Genomic DNA, 23,651 nt, shown 5'->3' with positions numbered 1-23,651 from the left:
ACAAAATTAAAATTATATAATAATTTCTCACCCTCGTGTTGTTTTTTTTTTTTTGTTTTTTTGTGGAACTTAAAGAAGCTACAGAAGCATAATTTGTGATATCATTGTTGTCAGATTTTACTTCTGATTTAATGTTCTTTGACCACCGTTGTGGAGATTTCGGTCTTTCCCCATTCAAGTAGGTAGGAGCTGTACTTTTATGCCGCTTGTTCACATTGATAATAGCTGATCAGCCTGCCCGAAAGCATTCCAAAGACGGGTGCAGAGTGGACTGACTTGCCTTGAAAGTCCAGTCCCTAAAATTTGACCAAACATGACCTTTTGTGTTCCATGGAAGAACTGACCTTCCGCTAAGCCCTTCTCCCCTTAGTTACTACTACTGACGGCATCAAGTTTTTGTACCTGTGCCTGTTCTATTAACATGGAAAGGGAAGCAATCACAGTGTCTGGTGGAAGGCTTAATCCAAAAAGTGAAATTGGACAAATAAATGTGTTATGGAAGGGTTTGCTTCAGAATCAAAGCAACTTCTTAGATTTGACTGAAAATAGAGAAGCCTAGTTTTTGCTTGGATTGGAGATGATCAAATAGATGAGATAGTATTTTTAATATTTAGGTATTTATTGAGAAAATGGTTTCATACAGTACATGCCAAAAAATAAATAAATGTGTAAAATATCTACCATTGCTTTATTTTTAAACGTGATTTTAAATCAACATTTTGGACTCGACAAATCGACATTTTTCAAACACTTAAAAACACAGTAATATCGCCTATACATTTATTAAACATGGCTGGCCAACAGAGGGGTCAGGCTCTTTAGTCCCATGGACAGCTTTGCAGTTCAGTGCGTCCTTGGCTGTTGTCGCCTAACTATCCGCAGGGCTGTTGGTGGAAAAAAAGAACACCTTCTCTCTTTGCATGCTTATGACCGTCCAGGACCCTGGAGATTCCCAGCATGAAGAGCAATTTGTCTTTGAAGAAGCTTGTCCTCACCCCTGGGACCCTCTCTCACCAACCCCCACACAGTCCTCTCTCCTGTTCTTTCTCGTTTCTCTTTCTCTCCCTCGTTCCGCATCCTCCCACCTCTCACACCTGTCCACGTGCATGATGCTGAAATAATTTAATATTTGTTGAACAAATGCCACAGTATGTTTCAGCGTCTTTTTTGCTAGTGTTCATGTGATAAATGAACTAATATTGATTTTGCTGTTAGAAGACAGATTCAGTATCATGAGGTAAAATATTGCAATACTTGAAAATATCACTTTCAATACACAATGCACATTTATCCATGTACACTTGTCCTCCATTCTCATGGGATGCTAATAAAGAAAAAAGATAAACTAAAGAGAGATCACTTGCGACAATAAGTAAATGTTCATGAAAGCTTAAAGCACAGAAAGCTTTCAGTCTCAACAGCATGCTGTCAATCTCTGCTCTTATTCTCTGCATGAATCAAGCGGCGGTGGGTGTCTGATGAGGAAGGCGGCATTATGCCTTAATTCTTATTTGTTGTGTCTTTTAAACTCTTTGTGCGGAGGACGTGTCAAAAAAAGCCGCACATAGGCGCTTGGAAGGATTTCTGAAGATGTGTCACTTATAAAAATTGAATTGCTTACCCATGCGAATGAGGATTTGTGTTTTTCAAGCAGAGAGATTTTTGGAAGTGCTGGAGGACAGGAGAAACAAATGTACAGAAGAGGGAAATGAAAGCAAGACAATGAGGGAATGCATGTAGATTTTTTGCCCTGCCTCGAGACCAAACGAAAGCATGTGGAAATGAGCAGACCATCCAGGAGATCTCTGATTGGTTGGTGCTCCCAGTACTCCTTGAGCCTAAAGGAAGAATGAGATGTGAGTATGAGAGACTGGTGGAGCAATTGATGAGAGACCGCCGGGCTTCTCTATTCCTTCAGTGTGACTCCAGCCAGTGCATGTTAATCTGTCCTCACACTTCCTCTTTTCACATCTCATCTACTGCCAGCTTTCATATCACCCCCTGAGACACACACACACACACACAGGCTGCTCGGTGCAGCCTCCTCCACTAGACTTGCCCCTCTTTGCTGCTTTTGTGTGATTACACAACCACTGGCTTGTTCCGTATCCCATGATGCTCAGTTAGCAACAAATCTCTCCCATTATTAATATACTGACCAGCCTGTTTCTCTTTAGATCTCTAATCAAGCTGTCTGCAATATTTCTGCATGAAAGAGCTGTGTGGAAATATCAACGTCAACATTTTCATGAGTGTTTTGGAGGCAAAGAGGATGAATATTGTGTCTGAGCATTTGCTACAAATCATGCACCATTCGTTGCATTGAGATGTGTACATTTTTTTATGTTAAAATACTTTCTCCTGTCCCAGCTTAATATATGCAACAACAATGTAAAGTGAGCCAGTGGTTGGTTGATTTTCCCAAAAAGTGCTAATGCTGTGGCTTTGTGCAGCTATCAAACATGACTCTTTTTGTTTGAGCACCCTGACCAGCCCTGAAAAACAACAGTGAATCAATGGCGTGAGTTTAAGGCGGAACTATTTGTTTAAAGATCTGTGTAATGACGAGGAAAAAGGTTTGAAAACCTGTCTAAAAACCAGTCCACACCTGCCACTGTCCTTTTAAGAGTGCAGTTTTTGATCCATTCTAAACATTGCATGTCCTTTTGTGCTCCATGGGCCCTCAAACTCAACATATGGACCTGTCAGTATGCTCGACTCATTCACGCTGCATGCATGCAGCTCAGCGGAAAGCCACAATCGGTACCATCAGAGTACAAGTAGCACACATTAATGTATGTACACAACATGCACATTCAAGTGGGCTGCAGTGTAGGCAGCCTCAACATTTTGTGTGCATGTGTTTTTAAAGCACAGATGGTCTCTCAGTAGGATTTATGCCTAATGAAAGCTGAGCTCGTTCCGTGTGTACACCTCTACAAAGAGGAAAGACTCTGCGGTGGCCAGCATGCTTGGGGTTGACTGCTGTATCCTGATTTTAAATCTAGGCTTTGCTGAGAAACAACATTATTAATTTTGTTCGTTGGCCGTGCAGCAACACTGTCTTTTTGTGACCATGTTATTTGCCATATATTTGTGTTTTTCAGATTTTATAGGTTTTATAAGCAATGTGTCTCTGAAACACTGCTGTTTGGGCTGAGTTGTGGATTTTACATGGCTGTTCTTATTGGCAGCGTTGTGTTTTACTGCTGCTGTTGTTGTAATGTCATGTCTGCTGTCTGGGAAGTGACTCAGCGGCAGACATATCATCCGTGTTGAGGGCTATTACTGCCACTGCCAGCAGGATGTGTGAGTGCTTGTATATGGAGTGTTAAAATTGAGGTATTCTGAGATCCAAAGGCTTCTGATTCCACTCTTGCTCTGTCCCAGGTTAGTCCCTATAGTTATATTAACCACCACATACATGGACACTACCAGTAATAGATTTGAACACACCTACTTATTCTTTATAATTACTATTTTCCACATTCAAATAGCAATTATAGTTTAAAGATTATAGTGAATTCATCAAAATTTGAATGGACACAAATGGAAGTATATAGTCACCAAATTATATTTTAGCTTCTTAAAGGAATATTCCGGGTTCAATACAAGTTAAGCTCAATCAACAGCATTTGTGGCATAATGTTGATCACCGCAAAAATGTATATGACTCGTCCGTCTTTTAAAAAAAAAAAGCAAAAATCAAGGTTACAGTGAAGCACTTACAATGGAAGTGAATGGGGCCAATTTTTGGAGGGTTTAAACAGAAATGTAAAGCTTATAATTTTATAAAAGCACTTACATTAATTCTTCTGTTTAAACTTGTGTATTATTTGAGGGTTTGTTGACATTACATCGTCTTGGCAACAAAGCTGTAAAACTGTCTCTAACCAGAGACTATTTAGCAGAGATTTGTCAGTTCTATTAAAATGAATGGAAGAAATTGGAACGTCCCACGGTCAACGGATGTAGAAAGGAAGTTCCACCTTGCAGGTAAAAGAGCCAATCACCTTTTAGACATCACATGTCAATCAACTCGAGAACGCGCATGCCCATTTGCTATGAAAGCCAGGACATTTTCATTTTTTAGCGTAATCTGAAGAAGCACAATTTATTTTTCTAGTGTTATCGGATTTTAATGCTGATTTGAAATATGTTCTTTGTTCGTAATCTTGACCAACCGTTTTGGAGATTTCATTCTTTCCCCATTCAAGTAGATAGGAGCTGTACTTGTATGCGGCTTGTTTACATAGAAAAATAGCTGCCCTGTAGCATTTCCAAAGATGGCCGCAGAGTGAACTGGCTTGCTAAAAAGACTTTGCTATTACTTTGCACAGAAAGGTTAGTAAGCGATTTTAACACACTAATATCATGTTAACACAGGTATTGTTTACGTCTTGGGGCTATACTCTTGAAATTGTTAGTATTTTAATGTTTACAGATTGACCTCTTTTCACTTCTATTGTAAATGCATCACTGGAACCCAGATTTTTGCTTTTTTTCAAGAAAAGGAGGAGCAAGTCAAAATAATTATTTTGTGGTAATCAACATTATGCCACAAATGTTGTCGATTGAGCTTAACTTGTATTGAACCTGGAATATTCCTTTAAGAGTAGCCCCCCTTAGAATAGCCTAGATTTCAGTTCTGCACATTTTGAGCATTCTCAAACAGGTCCGACTCATCCATTTAAAGAAAACAAATAATAAAAAACATGTAATTTACATTAAAAAGTTAATTACATTTTAAATTATAAATTTACAGTTTTAAAATTGAAATTGATTTCCATTTTTGTTTTTTGTTTTTTTAAAGAAATGTATACATAGGCACAATTTATAATTGTCTACAAAACAAATTTCAGCATTTAAACTATGCATAAACCATAAGAGAAAAGGTTAAGAAAACTATCAATTCTAACAAGCCAATCCAAATGTTCGAGTGGTCCATTCTCTGCCTCTGCTTTGAATAACACCCATGTCCACGTAAAGCAAGAATGGGAAACCTTTTTCCCATTAAGGACTATTCAAGTATTTACTGAATTATTCTCGCACCATACAATTGCTTGCAATTTCTGATTTAAGGTTGAAATTTACATATGCATTCCGTTATGTGATCATGCACCAAGGAAAAAAATTATGCAATTTTTTGCATTGTTATTATTTAAAATTATTTTTAATCTTTATTTTAAATGTATTTATTGTTTACAGTTTCTGTAATCATTGCCATTATTTTGCTTTTCAAATTCTTTCTCGAATGGCCTCGCGGGCCGGTAAAAGTGGTCTCGCGGGCCTTATACGGCCCTGAGGCCAGACGTTCCCCACCCCTGACGTAAAGGTACCTGCCCCACACATGAAACTTACAGAAACCATCATATGATGTAATCCCAAGGTCAAGGGCACTATACAAACATGTGCATGAATGTAGTCCACATTAAATGGCCAGATCCCAGGAAGAGCTTAGACTCGACTTGCCCGAGGAGCCGCGGCGCTGGTGGATTAACTTAATTCATGCTCCAGCCCAGTACAATGCAGATTCACTCCTGCTGTCTCTGTTGCCAGCTCTACCTTAAACCCAGAGAGCTTGAAAGCATAGCCGATCCACTCATAACGCTCTGCACATGCATCTCAGCCCATCGCTTGTGACAACATGCAAATTGTTAGGATTGTAAGGAATGTTTATGCATATTTTAGGATTCAGGGACAGTACAGCGTCAAGTGTATACATTTTTCTCTCTACCAGATGTGGTGAGCTGGCCTGAATTGGTCCTGCATGTGTGTGTGTTCGTACTTGCTTTTCAAGGACAGCTCATTTAAGTGATGTAGAACATCCTTGGCTATGTGAACAGGATGTTGGGTGTTACAGCCAGGGTCAGGGTTGCATTAGGTTGTGATATCAGACATGATAGACTGTAGCTGCAATATTATTTCCACCAAGATTCTCATTACTGTAATGCTTCCTGACATTTTACTTTTGAGATTTTTTTTAATTTTTTTTTTTATTCTCAATGGTGATTCTTATTGGATTCTCATTACATAAGTGATTACTTTTTATATATTATATTTGATGTACAGCATATGAGTTACACTGTGTTAAAAGATAATAATAAAGGCAGTACAAGAAATTCCACTTTGATTTATTAAATACAATACTTTTTCAATAATTTGTCATTTTAAATAATATATCATTTTTGCATTACAGTAATGAGACCAAGATTTATTTATTTTTTTACAAAATAATATTTCTTTTTTTTTTTTTACATTTCAAAGTAGTTTAAACGGGTACAATCAGCAGCGGCAAAGGAAGCTAACAAAAGCAAGGAACTATAGCTTGATTAACAATTCGTATTGTGCATTTAAAAAATATCTAATTTTTGCATTTCAGTAATAATGAAGAGATTTTTTTTTTTTTTTTTTTTTTTTGTGCCTTCCAGAAATGGATTTCTTCAAACAAAATCTAATTTCTTATTTTGATTAATTGATCGATTGATTTTAAAAAGAGTTTAAAGGGGTTCCATCAGCAGCAGCAAAGGAAGCTATCAAAAGCAATAAACTATGGTTTGATTAACAAACTGCACGGGTTTGCATTTAAAGCTGGTAGAAAATGTCAGTTTTTGAGTAGCATCATAGGAGTCCTTTATCCACAGACTATACCCAGTGAAATGTTCAATTAGTGCTAGAGTGGCATTAAATACTTATATATTCTTGGTCATGTGTGGTGGAGGAGAAGGTCAAGTCATGTTGCTTGTATATATCCTTGACTAATGCAATTATGACTGAAGTCTAGATCACCTGAGTATCAATTACCACCGTAGTGAGGCAGTGGATACATTATTGAAGGCTGGGTGGAAGCATATAGGTCAGGGTGCTGATGCAGGGTCAGGTTTCTCCATCTCCAATCTGTAACCACTGCTAACTCACACAGTTAAATGATCCCAGAGAAGCACCACAGGGCCACTCTTCTACAATCAACATCAGAAAGTCAGCTGGATCAGTGGAGGTTGTGAACGCCATACAACAGCAGGATTCTGTAACTCCTCGGCAGCTGGGGCTAATGGGTGTAAGAAATTTGCATAGTAAACTCACTCAAACCTTTCGAAGTTTTACTATTGTCTTGAAGAAATTGTCTTAATGCATACTGTTCGTGTCTTAAGGCCTATTCAAGTGAGATATTATGAGGAGGAAGAGAAGGACCACTCAAATAAACATTAATGGAAGAAATCGCAACACTCAAAATGGCGGCTGTACTAATAGAAGTCTCCTTTCAGTTAAAAGACACAATCACCTTATTAAAAGAAGCATTGCAGTGGTCATTTTTGACAGCTAAAGGAAAGGAAGCCATGCCTTTTAGATAATCGATTCAATCATCTTTTTGGTATAAGCATTTTTTACTTTTGAGAAGATCATTAGATGGAACAGCCTAAGAATATTGCGTGATTTGAGAAGCAATATTTGTGATACAATTGTTGTCTAATTTTATTGCTGATTTGATGTTATTGAATTGTAATCTTGACAAACTGTTTTAAAGATGTTGGTCTTTACCCATTCAAGCAGAAAGGAGCTGTACTGCCCAGGCATTAGTACCATGGCTGCATAAACTGACTTGCATAAAAGTTTTTGTTTTAGCGCAAAAAAATACGCACAACAAGATTCTAAAATGGAGCAGTGCATCTAAATGAACTCCTGATCTCTTTTTTGTTTTGTGTTTTGTTTTGGTGTGGTTTAGTTTTGTGGTTTGATTTTGTGTTTTGTGGTTTGGTGTGTTTTGGTTTTGTTTTTTTATTATTATTTTTTGATTACAAACAATTCAGGTTTTCAGATTTTTCAAGATTGTCATGGAAATTTGGCATCAGACAGTGTGAGTAGTTTTAGTGCAGAACATTTTTTGGTTTGAATATTTTTCATATTTGTAACAGGACTGGTCATTGAGGGAATGAGGAAGCGTGGTTCAGGTATCTTCACACTCTTTATTCACAATAAACACTCAATGGTATGGGTTTAACACTGTAACTCATTTGCACTGCTGTGTGGCACTCTATCTCTCCCCCTGGGCTCTGCCATGGGCTCCTCTTATCGCTCATCCTGAATGACTGCAACAAGAAATAGCTGTTAGACCTAATTGTCACCCAGGGATGAATCCTTACCACTTTCCCTCCCCCTGGACGGACACTCGACCAAATTCTCCTGTGTTAGTTGACCCAAGGTGGGGAGTTTTGCTGTAAGATAAAGAATGTACTGAATTTTTTTTATATATATATTTGAAGGCCCCTCCTCCCAAGCTTCCTGCATGACGTCGAGCACGCCACACGGTCGATGCCCATACAGTAGCTCGAATGGGGAAAACCCTGTGGAGGCTTGCGGAACCTCTCAAAATGCAAATAATAGGGGTTCGAGGGGGCCTGGGTAGCTCAGCGAGTATTGACGCTGACTACCACCCCTGGAGTTAAGAGTTCGAAACCAGGGTGTGCTGAGTGACTCCAGCCACGTCTCCTAAGCAACTAAAGTGGCCTGGTTGCTAGGGAGTGTAGTCTCACATGGGGTAACCTCCTTGTGGTCGCAATTAGTGGTTCTCGCTTTCAATGGGGCATGTGGTAAATTGTGCGTGGACCGCGGAGAGTAGCATGAGCCTCCACATGCGGAGTCTCCGCGGTGTCATGCACAACGAGCCATGTGATAAGATGCGCTGATTGCCATTCTCAGAAGCGGAGGCAACTGAGACTTGTCTTCTGCCACCCGGATTGAGGTGAGTTACCGCACCACCATGAGGACCTACTAAGTAGTGGGAATTGGGCATTCCAGATTGGGAGAAAAGGGGATAAAAAATAATAATAATAATAGGGGTTCGAGCCACTTATCCCAATTCCTAGCATCCTTGAGCACAAACTTACGAATCATATTTTTCAGAGTTTTATTAAATCATTCCACCAACCCATCTGTTTGTGGTTGGTGAACACTGGTGCAAATCAATTTAATACCCAACAATTCGAATAGCTCTTGTAGTGTACGTGACATGAAAGTAGTGCCTTGGTCAGTGAGGATTTCTTTCTGAATCCCCATGCGAGAGATAATTCTGAAGAGTGCCTCCGCAACACTGTGTGCTGAGATGTTGTGCAAAGGCACTGCTTCCGGATATCGCATTGTGTAATCCACCAGAACTAACACAAAGCGATGGCCGCGTGCCATCCGTTCTAATAGCCCGATGAGGTCCATGCCAATTCTCTCGAAGGGGACCCCGATTAACGACAGAGTGCGCAATGGCACTCTTGAGGTGGCCGGTGGATTCACCTACTGACATTCACGGCATGCCGCACACCACCTGCGAACATCCCCGTGAATGCCCGGCCAATAAAAACGGGTCATTAGACAGTTTAGTGTTTTTTCTCACCCAAAGTGACCCGCCATTGGATTATGATGAGCTGCCTGTAATAGGATTTCCCGATGGCTCTTCGGTATCAACAACTGGGTTGTATCTTCTTTTGTCTGAGCATCCTGCATCATCGATACAACCTATCTCTGATAATTGAAAAGTACGGATAAGTGAGTGCAACATCTGGCTGGAGACATTGACCATCAATCACTTTCACATGATCAAAGGTGTGCTTAAGGGTCTCATCTCTCATCCCAGCAGGGAATCCTCTAAGGGCTGGGGAAGCTGAGACTTCCCCCTCCCTTACGTCATCCTGATGTGGAGCTGATGTAGACGGCCCTGGCTCCGCCTCCCCAGCCAGCAAGTCACACACCACACACCGATACGCTTTGTTGCAGGACCCATCCACACACATTCCCCTCAATAAAGAAGTAAATGCCGCCGACTGTGATTTCGGTCATTTCCAGAGCTCTGCCGTTCGCTCAAACAAGTTGAGGAAAGCCTCTGGTTCATCATGGGGGCCCATTTTCATCAGGGTGAGTGGGGTCATGGAAGGTGTTGGGTCCGGGGTCGCAGCCGAGCCTGCTCAAGCTCTGGAGTGCCTGCCGGTCCTCTGCTTGGGCCCGGAGAATCGCCTGGAAGCACTGGTCTTGGTCTTGACACAGCACAAGCGGGGCCTGGTGCTGCGCCTGGTGCATGCTGGTGAGGGACTTAATGACTTCGGCCAGCGGTGAGGACTCCATGACAGCATATTATCTTCCTCAAGGTTCCCGGGTTTCAGCACCACTGTAACAGGACTGGTCGTTGAGGGAATGAGGTGTGGTTCAGGTATCTTCACAGTCTTTATTCAAAATAAACACTCAATGGTATGGGTTTAACACTCTAATGTGTTTGCACTGCTGTGTGGCACACTTTCTCTCCCTTGGGCTCTGGTGTGGGCTCCTCTTATCGCTCTTCCCGAATTACTGCAACAAGAAACAGCTGTTAGACCTAATTGTCACCAAGGGATGAATCCTTACCACTTCTCCTCCCCCATGATGGACACTTAACCACACCCTCACCATAGTATTGTTACAAGGGGCCTTTGCTGTTCATTTAATTTCCCCCTTTCCCTTCATATTGTTGATTGTCTAGCTGTGTATTGCCCAGATGGCCCTGTGTCTTGCCTGCTCTTTCGTCCTGATTGATCCTCAGATTCTGAGCAACAGTGGGACCTTGGCAGGGTGGCACTGCCAGACTCTGCTCTGGCATATACCCAGCATTTACCCAATGCTGCAAACAGCCATCTTCACCAAATCCAAACAAACACAGTCATGATTTTGGGACTCTTCTGTTCTTTTGTTTCTTCTTCTTTTTTTCCTTTCTTTTGTTTTTTTTTTTTTTTTTTTTTTTTTTGTTTTTTTGCGCTTGGGGTTCCCAGGCAGAAGAGAGGCTATTGGGGGAACTGGATTAGCCCAACCCACAGCACAACCAGAGTGCTAATTATCTGTGTGGGACTGCTAATCACACAAAGCCTGCTTTTTTGCACACAAAATCTCTCTCTCTCTCTCTCTCTCTCTCTCTCTCTCTCTCTCTCTCTCTCTCTCTCTCTCTCTCTCTCTCTCTCTCTCTGTTTATATGTGAGAGAGCAATTTAATTGTTTTTGGGGGTGGGTAGAGCTAGAATATGCATGGTGCTCTTTGAATGTCACAGTGAAATACAGGTTGCACTGTGTGTATGTGTGTTTCTGATGGTATGTGTGTTTGTATGCCGTGTATGTGTGTTGGTTTCTGTGCTAATGTGGGGGTAGGAGAGATAAGATATTCATGGGTCTGGTGCCACACTGATTGCTGGTGAATGAGAAGAACTTTTAGTTGTGTGTGTAAATATGTTGTATGGAAGCGTATGGAGGAGGAATAATTAAAATATTTGAAGTGTGCAGCTGAGATGCATGTTTGCATGATTAAGCACCTTACAATAAACAGACACAATTAAGTTGTCCATTTTAAAGGGATAGTTTACCCAAAAAATAGAAAAATCTCTAATAATTTACTCATCTTTATTTTGTTCCAAACCGTATGACTTTCTTCAGTGGAACACAAAAGGAGATGTCAGGAAGAATGACAGCCTCAGTCACCATTTACATTCATTGAATAGAAATAAGATGCAGTGAAAGTGGGTAAACTATCCCTTTAACACAAAAGCTATATCTCTCTTCTCGACCATTTAGGAATATGGCTGGTCTACGCTCTGAATTATGGAGTGTGGGTTTCTTGGCCTCCCCCCTCTCATCTATTTTTAATTCTAATAGCATTTCCTCTGTCCCTCTGTGGATAATCTTTTGTTTAAATCAGGCAATTATATTTTTCAGGCTGGTCAAGCTAGGTGCATGTGTATTCTTGAGTAAACAAAGCAGGCAAATGGCCCTTTTAATTCTAAGGTGGGATTTCCATTCCGGCAGAGACCAGTATGTAACATTACAATTTCTCCCCCCCGATAATGTCTCTGCTGTAGTACATATTTGTGTGTGTTTGTGTATTAGTGTCAGCCCTCACAGGTATCAGATCTGTGCAGCAGAATTTGGCTTATCGAGCCACAGTACTGTTCACCCGTGTTCAGGTCCGTTCAGTTCTTATCAGATGCAATGGCTGCCGCTGTAGCAAGTGAAGGTGTTAACTCCCGCATACTTAAACGCAACACCACATATCGCCGACCCATCTAAATGGGATGAGAGTGGCAGCATCTGTCCCTGCCAACCTCCACCCCTTTCCCCCTTAGCCTTGCCTTTTTGTCTCTAACTACTGTGGAGCATTTCCATGCCCAGAGCTCTGGTACACTGATGGATAGACAGCAGGAGAGCAGAGATGTGACACAGAGCTTGGAAGATCTCTGAAGCTTGTGAGGTGTGTACTTCAGCAGCAAAACTTCAGAGAATGGCTGCCATCTGAGCAAACATGTTTGCCACTTAATGATACTAGGGGGGATGATTTTTGTGGGGAAAATCGATTGGTATTCATATCTGTTTTCACTCGATTTGTATCCAAATTATGTGGTACATTCTCCCACTGTTTTTTCTTCCCTCTCTGCTTCTCCCACCCTCTCACTCTCTCGCTTTCATGGAGGGTGAAATGTGTTATAATTGGCCCTATATAATTGCTTAAAGGGATAGTTCACCCAAAAATGACAATTATTTCATCATTTACTTACCCACATGCCATCCAGATGTGTATGACTTTCTATTGCAAAACACAAATGAAGATTTTAGAAGAGTATCTCAGCACTGTATGTCCTCACAATGCAAGTGAATGGTGGCCAGAACTTTGAATCTCCAAAAATCACAAAGTCTGCAAAAAGTAGTCCATAAGACTCCAGTGGTTAAATCCATATCTTCTGAAGCAATATGATAGGTGTAGGTGAGAAACAGATCAATATTTAAGTTTTTTTTTTTTTTTACTATAAATCTGCACCTTTTACCATCCCGTCCAGTAGGTGGCGATATGCACAAAGAATGCAAATCGCCAAAAAATAAAAGAATGTGGAAGTAAAAGTGGAGATTTATAGTGATAAACATGACTTACATTTTTATTTGTTTTGATCAGCAGGGCTTAACCAAGGATTTAACAAATAAAAAATATTCGTCCTGCTTAAAAGTGAGATTTTGTACAATACTGTATATATTAGATGAAATCATGTTTAATGATCCCAAAACAAATTGAAATTATTTAATTCATGAATTACACTGCCTTCGTGTAAGATTTTTTTTTCTAATGTGCAGTCATTTATAGCTTTTTTCACTGCGCACGAATGCAGTGAGCAGTGTTGGAAAATGTTATCTGCAACCACTAATCTAGAGTCAGTTTTTTTACATTTCACTTATCGTTACAGTGTGGATTTGGCTTTGGGAAACTGACCAGCAGTTATGTCACTTTATCTCGAAGCAGAAATCGAAAGCAACAGGCGGTCAATTAAGTGAGATAATTCCGATATGAAATTCTCTATGCGAGAATGGAAATCTTTACCAATCAAATGCTCAATTTGTACAGTGGTGGCATGAAAGCAGAATGCTACACCTGCAAATTAGGACACACTGATCTGCAAGATCACACGTTTATAAGTTTTGATGCAGGGATGATTTGTGCGTGTTCGCTGGGATTCAAGGAAATATGATTTGCCAATATAAAGTATTATCAAGCTTACATATTCAATTGAGGGTGCTCTAATGTTCTCAACCCTGCAGAACCAGGCCTGCATCTAGCTGGCAGCTGCGCTGACATGATTGCAAAACAAGATACCTTACTATCTAACTACTTATCTGTTAATTTAATATCGAATGGTAGTGTAGCCTTTTAGCTCACCTTTTGCTGCACTACCATGTTCACGTAGCACATCCTTGTGCTTTCTGGCAATGTGACGCATTACAAATGGAATATTTGCTAATTTTCACGGTCTCTCCGCACTCCCTTTCGATTTCCTTGTTCTTAGCTTTGATTTATACTTTGCATATATGTAGGCTATAAGGTTTGCAACTTCACTAAAACAGTGTTTGAACTCCTCAGGCCTATTGCTTATTTTGCATGTTCCCAAACCATCATATCACGAAGCGCATTCTGGGTTGAGCAAGTGGCACTGAGTGGCCGGAGCGAGCGGAGCGGAATCTTCAAAAAGAAATTGTTCTTTTGAGTCATTTCTGGTTCAGTGAATTTGTGGAATCAGTTTACAATTCAGTCTGACTTGATTCATTAGCGAATCAATCTAAATTTGATTGACTAAATCCTTATTCAAGTAATCACAAAGGACTGGAGAAGTCATTGAAAAGTCATAGAAGTTAATTGATCAAAAAGTGTGGAAATGTTGCAACCTATGCCCATTTGAAATGTTTTGTTGCAAACATAGCATTCCTCTGTCCTACCCAATTACAGTGTAATGCCATAAGGAATGGAAGAAAGGCAGCGCCAAATCTCAGCAAGGCTCATCCAGGGCTCCAGCGCCACAGTATGTTACCTTGGATGATTGTAGAGTTTCTTCAGACATGTGCTATCAAAGTCAGTAAGCCACCATCAGCATGCTGAGCTTCCTGGAGTTATGAAATATGATTTAAGCATAGAAGTTTCCCTCTGATTCAAATTGACTGGCTTTCTTGTCGGAGGGTTATCATGGCATCAGCCGTACCATCTGCAGTTTTGTGACTGCTAGTCTGCCATCATAGCACTATAATTGAGTAAACGGATGCAGGTGCTTTGACTAAACACAAACTGCCTCTTACTGATTGTCTCCTCCATCTGCGATTTTTGTGCAAGTGTGTGCGCTGTAACTTTGTGTAAACTGTGTATTGTGTCTTGTCTTCCTGAGCTATTCATTCATCACAGCTGCAGTCTAATTAATGTAATTTCTCTGCTTCAAGATGATGAAGCCTTTCTGTCGTGTGTGTATATGCGTCTGAGTGTGCGTTTGTGTGTCTTCCCTCATCCAACATAGAATGGATATTTTTTTTCCAACTTGATTTTGGTCATTTGTCTTTTGCATTGTCTCTTAATTTTCACTCTTTTGTCCCATGGTACTGTACCATGGCAGTGCCACAGTAATGATATCAGATGGTAATAAAAAAATATTTTTACATAAACCATGGTAAACATAGTCATTTGCATGGTACTCCAATGTATTTTAAAGAAGATTGCATGCTATTGCCATGGAACCATGTCAGAAAAACATGGTAGTGTCATGGTACTTTTTAAAAAAATAATAATTATTATTTCTGTACCACTAGCATCATCAAAAGGATTTGCAAAAATAATTACTGCATTCTTCCCCATCTTTCACTGGTTGTCAAATGGATAGTCCTGCCCCAAACTCATGCCATTGGTTGAAACAATATTGCTGTTTGGCAAAAAAAATAAAAAAAATAATAATAATAATAATATTTGATAGTGCCTCATGGCTATCTCTGCAAAATAAGCTGGAGTATTTTAACATGAAAATACAATAATTCATCTTTAAGGATTGTATTTGTCTATTCAGCACAGATTTTCCCACCATTTAGAGTGGACCGTATATTTAGAAACCTTATTTAGCTCTTGATTTGAAGACCCACAGATGTGTCCGTGTGTGTGTGAATACTAATGAGTTTATTAACATGTAAGGGAATGGCTGTATAAACAATGGCATGAGTATATATTCAGGTGGTGACATAGGTGGCTTTAAGTTAACGCTCTCCTTTGCTCTGCAGGCCAGTTCCAGTATAGCAGCTGGGAGCGTTCAGGCCAGCTCCACCGGAGGGTCCGTGGCTGGTGCTACAGGCACAGGATGTGCAGCTCTAGCACAGGGAGATCTGTTTAGTGAAAACAGCGGGAGTTGCAAAGCAGAGGAGTCCGCCAAGAAACCTCTCTCCAAGGACTCCATTCTCTCCCTCTACGGCTCCAACACTGTCCCACAACAGCCTGCACAAGGTACACCCGTCCACTTGAGTTCCTTCTATGTTCCTCTAAGACTTCCTCTGTGTGTTTGAGTGAGAGAATGCAGTGCTGTACATTACGGGAAGGAACCAGCAGGGACTTCGCAAAACAATATCATATAGACAGTATTGTGATTTAATTAGTGTTTTGTTCAAAATCAAAATATTTTGCGATCTTGTCCACCCTAGTTTCTCGTTCTTCTTCGTTTGACTTCGGTGCTTTGAACAACAAGTGCTGAACTTCCTGCATTACTTCATTGTAGAGTCATAGAAGAAGCATGAAGTTTAAGCACGTCAGCCTCAACCAAAAAAAACAAACAAATCAAAACTTGAGCGAATAGCATACCTTGGTTTTGTCATTACACAAAAACTCTTGCAGCTGTATGGAGGATCTATACGGGCATCCTTACAAATGAAACATTTTATATACTTATATTATCTTGACCTGTCTTTGCAATTTTGCCCAATAAACATGTTGGTCTTTGAGGGTTTGTCGCTTTTTTCCCCAAAAAAATATGAATATGAAAAATGTAATTAACAATATCAAATATTGGTATTAGATTATCATTATATTATTATGAGATAAGATATTGCGATACTGTTTAAATATTGATTCCCTCACTATAGTAAGTGGTGTGATGCGTCCATAGTCCATTTCTAATGGTGCTGTGGGAGAGTGTGTGTGTGTGTGTGTGTGTGTGTGTGTGTGTGCGTGCGTGCGTGCGTGCGTGCGCGAGACTGAGAAAAAGCAAAAGTGAGCAAGGTTCTTGAAGCCCTCCTTTAATGGGAGTATCAATAATTCAAGCACTGCATGGCTCAGCACTCTGATACTGCTGAACGTGGTTTAAAGCTGCCTTCTTTGCCTGCCCTTCTCTTCAAAGAGAACATTTTCCAAAACCTTAGATGCACCAAATGAAGCCTCTGCTATTTCTCCTCCACCAGATGCATAAATCAAATGCACTCTTTCATCCTGCACACCTCACTGTCTCAAAGATCCATTTCCTCCAGGTTCAGGGCAAGAAACGGCACACATTTGTGCAGATATTGATTACTCTTCTCTGTCTGTGATGCTTTGTGTCCATGTCATTTTGCCAGCTTCTATTTTTGTCTCTTTGAACAGATTGAACAAGTTATGTGTAAATGTGATCTTTGCTTATTTCTGTACCTTTGTGTGTTCTGGCTCCCACAGCTACTGCAATGTTCATGGGTCCATCTCAGATGCAATTTCCAGCACAGCCACAAGGGAACTTCCAAGCCTTCCCCGGAATGGGAGCTGCCATGCCGCCCACTACCATGATGGGAGCCGTCATGGGCCAAGGAGCTATGATGGGTCAGAATACAGGCATGATGGTTGGCATGACGATGCCCAATGCTTTCATGGGAAACGCACAGCCAGGGGTGATGGGATTGGCCCCAGGCATGATGGGACCTCAGGGCATGGTGCCCCCTCAAAACATGTATGCCATGCAGCCAGGTCAGCAAGGCCAGTGGAATATGGCACAGGTACGTTACATCTGGATTTGAAGACTGTTATATTTTGAAATGCTACATCTGACAGATATCACTGAAATCTGTTTCTTAAAGGGTTAGTTGACCCAAAAATGAAAAATCGCTCATCATTAACTCACCCTCATGCCATCCCAATGAACACATCTGAAGAAAAATAGAAAAATATCTCAGCTCAGCAGGTCCTTAAAATGATGGTGATCAGATCCTTGAAGCTCCTAAAAGAACAGACAGTCAGCATATAAACGTCATCCATACGACTCCAACAGTTACAATTAATTTATTTTAAAGTGATACGATCACTTTTGGTGGGAAAAATATCAATATTTAAGTAACTTTTTAACTTTATATCATCGCTTCTGTTCAGCAGCAGTATGCGTGTTCACCGAAGTGCTGAGTTCACGCGGTCTCTAGTGTGATGTATTTGCGTTGGCATGTTACGGACATAATCTCACGTTTTTCTCTCTGTTGAGACATCCAGGATAAGCACACAAATGCACCATTGTGAAAAACATACAGATACAAATACAGATCTAAACCAAAACCAACAAAGCTTCTGTAGAGCGTTCCTCCTACTCAGTTGTAAACAGCACTACTCTTCCTGGTGTGTCGCATGTGTGTCAATTCTTGCGTGAACTTGCCATGTGCATACAATCATGTGCATACTGCTGCTGACTGGAAACGATGATTCATAGTTAAAAATATGTAAATATTTATCTTTTTCGCACCAAAAGCGTTCTTATATTTTTAGAAGACATTAATTTAACCACTGGAGTCGTGTTTATGTTGACTGTCTGTTATTTTTGGAGCTTCAAAAGTCTGATCAAAAGTTGTTGCATTGTAATTACATTTAAAGTACCTGCATGTAATTACATCTGTAGTTACACTGTTAACCTTACCCCTAACCCTAACCCTTCCCCAACCCTTACCCTAAACCCTACCCCTACTCCTTAACCTACCCATACCTCAACCTCAGTAGCATCAAATGTGAATATTGTGGCAATTTTGCAGAACAACATGTAGTTACACAATAAATACATTGTATTGCAAGTATTTTAATGCTAGTACATAGATTAAAGACACCTAATATAAAGTGGGACCTGTAATCTTATCAAGAGATAAGCAGGGTGGGAAAATGGAGCTAAAATATTCAGAATTACAAATTGTTGATGACTCTACTCTGAAGTCATCTACCGGAGGTCAGGCAAGAGCCCCAGGTTAGGTTCATAATGTTCCTCTGGGGTGTATTTTTAACCGACCCTCTCAGCAATAGAATCTATTATGAGTCATCGATATTAAAGTAGGCATTCATCCTCAGTGCAGCACACTGACTGTAGTGGATCAACATCAGCTTTTTATGGAAAGAACATCTATATCTGACGCTATTACTGTTCATCACATTAGACTTGGCTGCACCACTTTCCATAATGCATTTTGCACACTACCTCCCATGCACTCACTGAGATGGGTCTGATGATCAACACCATGGCTGCATTTTATTCAGATTTGATTTTTCAAAACTGTTTCATGGTGGAAAGTCAGTTTATGGCAAATGTGGCTTTTAGTATCTTTAGAGGTGGCAATCGGCAGGGACCTGGCGATCCAATATAATATCGATATCTGGGTCGCAATGCCATAATATTGCGATTGTTTAGTGTATTGCCATTCAAAACTGTGATATGTTAAGATCTTTTACTCACTTATTTCTCATTTATCTTCATTGGACTTTGGTGCTTTGCTCAAGAAAACCTTGATTCCAGCATGTTTTTCATTACACAAAAACTCTTGCAGATCTGTACAGACACCCTTACAAATGAAACGTTTGTTTTCATATTAGCATATTGGCTGAATAGAAATGGAATTTGCTGACCTAGTGCCACACTGTGTTTCGTCCCCTCTTCTGGTGCTCAGTCTCTTTTTTCTAGAAATATTAATGTGAAAATGTATCAGTATAATACTGATACAGTATTGAGGTAAATTATTACATTACTTTGATATACACCGATCAGCCACAACATTAAAACCACCTGCCTAATATTGTGTAGGTCCCCCTCGTGCCACCAATAAAGCTCTGACCCGCATCTCAGAATAGCATTCTGTGATGCTATTCTTCTCACCACAATTGTACAGAGCGGTTATCTGAGTTACCGTAGACTTTGTCAGTTCGAACCAGTCTGGCCATTCTCTGTTGACCTCTCTCATCAACAAGGTGTTTCCATCCACAGAACTGCCGCTCACTGGATCTTTTTTGTTTTTGGCACCATTCGTAGTAAATTCTAGAGACTGTTGTTTGAGAAAATCACAGGAGATCAGCAGTTACAGAAATACTCAAACTAGCCCATCTGGCAACAACAATCATCCATCTAATCAGCCAATCGTGTGGCAGCAGTGCATAAAATCATGCAGATACGGGTCAGGAGCTTCAGTTGATGTTCACATCAACCATCAGAATAGGGAAAAAAATTTGATCTCAGTGATTTGGACCGTGGCATGATTGTTGGTGTCAGATGGGCTGGTTTGAGTATTTCTGTAACTGCTGATCTCCTGGGATTTTCACGCACAACAGTCTCTAGAATTTACTCCGAATGGTGCAAAAACAAAAAACATCCAGTGAGGGGCAGTTCTGCGGATTGAAATGCCTTGTTGATGAGAGAGGTCAACAGAGAATGGCCAGATTGGTTCAAACTGACAAAGTCTTCGGTAACTCAGATAACCTCTCTGTACAATTGTGGTGAGAAGAACAGCATCTCCGAATGCTATTCTGAGATGCGGGTTGGCGCTGTTTTGGCAGCACTATACGTTTTGTTTTTTTGTTTTTTAAATCCTCGTCTAATCTGCTGTCATCTCCTATCTGCATGAGGCACATTAAAGATTGAGGGCTCAGTGACAGTGGCCCTCCTGGCCCCCTCCCTGTCTCCCTATCACCTTCCATGGCCCATGACCCCCTGTATATGAGGCTGAGAGCAGAGGGAGTCAGAGATTTCAGATACCGGGAGGTTAATTACACATCATAAATCAATAGAGCATGCCTTATACTTACACCACCTTAATTAAAATCCCTCCCCACAATGCAAGTGTGTGTGTGCTTCCTGAGTTATAGGCCTTTAGTGCCACATTTTTATTTTGAGAGACTGGCTGGTGAAAGGAATGCACTTGTTTAATGGTTTTCTTGAGTGAGGGTAATTTTTGCCTCACGTTTCCTGGGAAAAGCATTTTCTGAGACGAGCCTGACTTCGTTACCCCACACAAAGTGCGACTGAGTGTTATAATCATTAACCAAAATTGAAATGAAAATTTAATTAAAACATTTTCATTAACTGAAATAAAAATAAACACTAATAGAATTGGGGAAAAAACTAATTAATATGTATTAAATGTTTTGTATTGAATATTTTTAAGGATAAAATGAAAATTTCCATAAATTTGAGGTGTATTTTTTGATGCACAGTATATTGTAAAAATGTTTTTCAACATTTACAACCTTCCTTCAATGCACATAAAAAGACCCATTAAAATAACATAAAAATAAAATTGTAATAAATTATTAAAAAGAGCATAGAAATAAAAACTACATTAAAAATTATAATAATCCTGGAGCTACTCCCTAATTTCTGAGGATGTCTGAAGAGAACATGTGTGCAGTGAGTAGAAGAATCTTTAAGAGTTTGGTATTCACTCCCTAAATAGCTGAGTACTGTTCTCAGAATATTTACGAACACACAAATACAAAGTAGTGCACTCTCAGGGCACACAATTTTCTCACTGCGTTGGCACTATTGTGTGAGAAGAAAGCAGGTGTAATTACGAGACAGGTGAAATTCCTGCTGTGCATTTGAGCACAAAATGAAGTAAAGGTCCACAGTGGATCATCCAGTGTTTTTTCACTGGATTTTTTCTGACTCTTTCAGTACACACTCTATTAAGTCACTTCAATTCAACTAATCCAGTGATACACATGGCCTAAAACAGTTTAGTCACATTGTGAAACATCAGAGCTTTCCAGAAGTTCACAGTGATGGAAATCCTCTCTCAGTGCCTCAGGAAGGGGTTTTAGACCTTTGGAATTGAACAAGAATAGGAGACCAATGAAGCCTCTTGTATGCCATTACCATTACTGGATTTCATTGGATGTAATTTGTATTTGAAGATGGTATGGGAAAAGGCAAGTGAGCTATCGTTTGAATATTCAAAGGGCCATTTTCTATCCTTTATGTAGCATTTAAATGTTTTTTTTCTGAAGTCCATTTATATTGTTTGTTCAAGTTTCTTACACCAACAACTATAATGTTTTTTTTAAAAATACATAGTTTTTCATGACCATTTACCAATCTCTTTCCTGTATTGAATAGGCTCTCTATTTAATAGGCTGTTTTTGCTACTGTACCTTTAACCTTCTATGTGTTAATAAGCTCTGTTAGGATTGGCTAACCTCTGCGTATTGACAAAGTTCACATTTTGACTCATCAGGGCATGCTAAGTTGCTTAGTTACTGAATAGATGTTCATATGTACACATGGGTGGTTATACTGTATGTTTGTGCACTTATGATTGTGATATACTGTAACCATGATGATTCCTAAATGATCCAGTGCAGCTTAGTTTTCATAAATGGTCTAGGTGAATTGCATTATGAACAATGGAGTATGTTGGTATAAATAAAACCCATATTTAAAAATTTTTTTTTTAAATCCTGTTTTCCCTGTATTTCCCCTCTTATATCTGGATAAAGATTGCACAGAATTGCCAGAATTCATCTTATGATTGAAAAATAGGTGGCTTCCTTGCTGAAACCATTAGAGATTTTCGCTCTCTTCTGGCTGTAAGCTGTAGAGGCAGCTGTATAAATCAGTCGGACCCTGTTGATTGGCTGAACCACCACCAGCAGACCCCCTAGGACCCGCTCCTCCATGCTGCTCTGCTCTCAGGAAGAATAGTGGTGAGAGTCAAGACAAAAGTCAAGCATGGGTAAAGAAAATGAAAGAGAGAATGCTGGACTAAGAGTAATAAAAGGGTTGAGTGAGTTTAAAGATCAGAGGACAGCTTGGTATCCTTCAAAAAAAAAAGGAAAAAAGAAAGTTAGAGGGAAAGGCCATCTACACATAATCGCACATTGCACATGAGCAGTCACTGTGTAAAAATATGACTTGCGATTTCCACTACTGCAAACACTCTCCTTTAAAGGGATAGATCACCCAAAATACGATAAGAATAGTTTACTGATTAGTTAATATCTTTTAATACAATGATTTGATACTCATGTCTGTAGAGGTTTCATTCTTCTCTCACTAACTCTTCTCATCTTTTTCAGATTAACCAACAGATTTCTGGAATGAGCCTGAATGGTTCTGGTGCTCCAATGGCATTCGGCCCACCTGGTGCCCCCATGGGTGGCTGGGTGGCACCACCCTCCGGTCAAACTCTCAGCACCCAGCTCTGGAAGTAAACGAACGAGGAAAGGTGGAGGACAAGGGGCACCACATCCTTCCATCTCCCCTCCACCATCAACCGCACCCAGAGTTTTATTCATGTACGGTTTTTTTCTCCCATCTCTTTCCAACCATTACTACTCTGGAGAGCATCAACTCAATTTACGCTGTGTATTGATCAAGCAAGCAAGAGCATGGAGTTTAAGAGACTGGCAGCTTTGTCCATCTTATTTGCAATGTTTTTTCTTCTTCTATATATAGATTTTTTGGGGGGTTCAAAACACATATCAGCGATGAAAGCTGCTGGACCAATTATACAGGCTTCTAATATATCTTTACCAAATCAATAGTGAATAATAGTATTTAAATGACAGAGGTATGGCTATCATATTTGTGACTTTACCCCATCCCTTTACTAAACTTCTGTGTATAGAAGCCCCATATCCCAGAAATCTGTAGCAAATATCGTATAGACCCATGTAATGTATGTAATCATGAGATTGAGAAACCTGTCGTCCCTTCTCTCCAGCCTCTCACCCCACCACATCCATGTAGCTCCATCTTTACTGTGATGTTTTAATGTGTGCATTACAGAGAAGCACAGTGAGTAAAAGACAAATAAACCTGGAAGACTGTACAGCTGCGAATGTAACGGCTTGCAGAAAGAGGGGGGGATTAATGTGAGTGAAACTTGTTGGCGAGTTTTGGAGAGTAAGGACCGAACAAAAGCGTGCAGCCAAGCACGTCAGTCCCGCCGCTGTAGCAGAGGTTCTATCCTCTCAGACAGGGTCTCTCTTCTGTGCAATAATATAAACATCTACACCTCGTCATCCAGGTTTATTTCTATAACGTGTTTACATTTTCTGGTGCCTAGTACAGAGAAAGAAAAATGTAATTTCCGTGCATTAAAGAGTGAATAGCCATGAAC

General features: G+C 40.1%; 1 protein-coding gene across 4 annotated transcripts in view; it reads left to right on the top strand.

The window, feature by feature from the left end:
• The window catches only part of LOC127413507 (stromal membrane-associated protein 1-like), a 153,757-nt gene extending 130,107 nt beyond the window's left edge, over window positions 1–23,650 (top strand). For all 4 annotated transcript variants that reach the window (XM_051650703.1, XM_051650702.1, XM_051650701.1 and 1 more), the window contains 3 exons: window positions 15,567–15,786; window positions 16,981–17,294; window positions 22,606–23,650. In XM_051650703.1, coding sequence (XP_051506663.1) covers window positions 15,567–15,786; window positions 16,981–17,294; window positions 22,606–22,740 — 669 coding nt within the window. In that variant the 3' untranslated portion in view covers window positions 22,741–23,650. The remainder of the gene's footprint in view (window positions 1–15,566; window positions 15,787–16,980; window positions 17,295–22,605) is intronic.
• The last annotated feature ends 1 nt before the right edge of the window (window position 23,651 follows it).

The sequence above is a fragment of the Myxocyprinus asiaticus genome, chromosome 23, assembly GCF_019703515.2.
Source record: "Myxocyprinus asiaticus isolate MX2 ecotype Aquarium Trade chromosome 23, UBuf_Myxa_2, whole genome shotgun sequence".
Taxonomy (NCBI): Eukaryota; Metazoa; Chordata; class Actinopteri; order Cypriniformes; family Catostomidae; genus Myxocyprinus; species Myxocyprinus asiaticus.
This window is presented reverse-complemented; position numbering and strand designations above follow the sequence as displayed.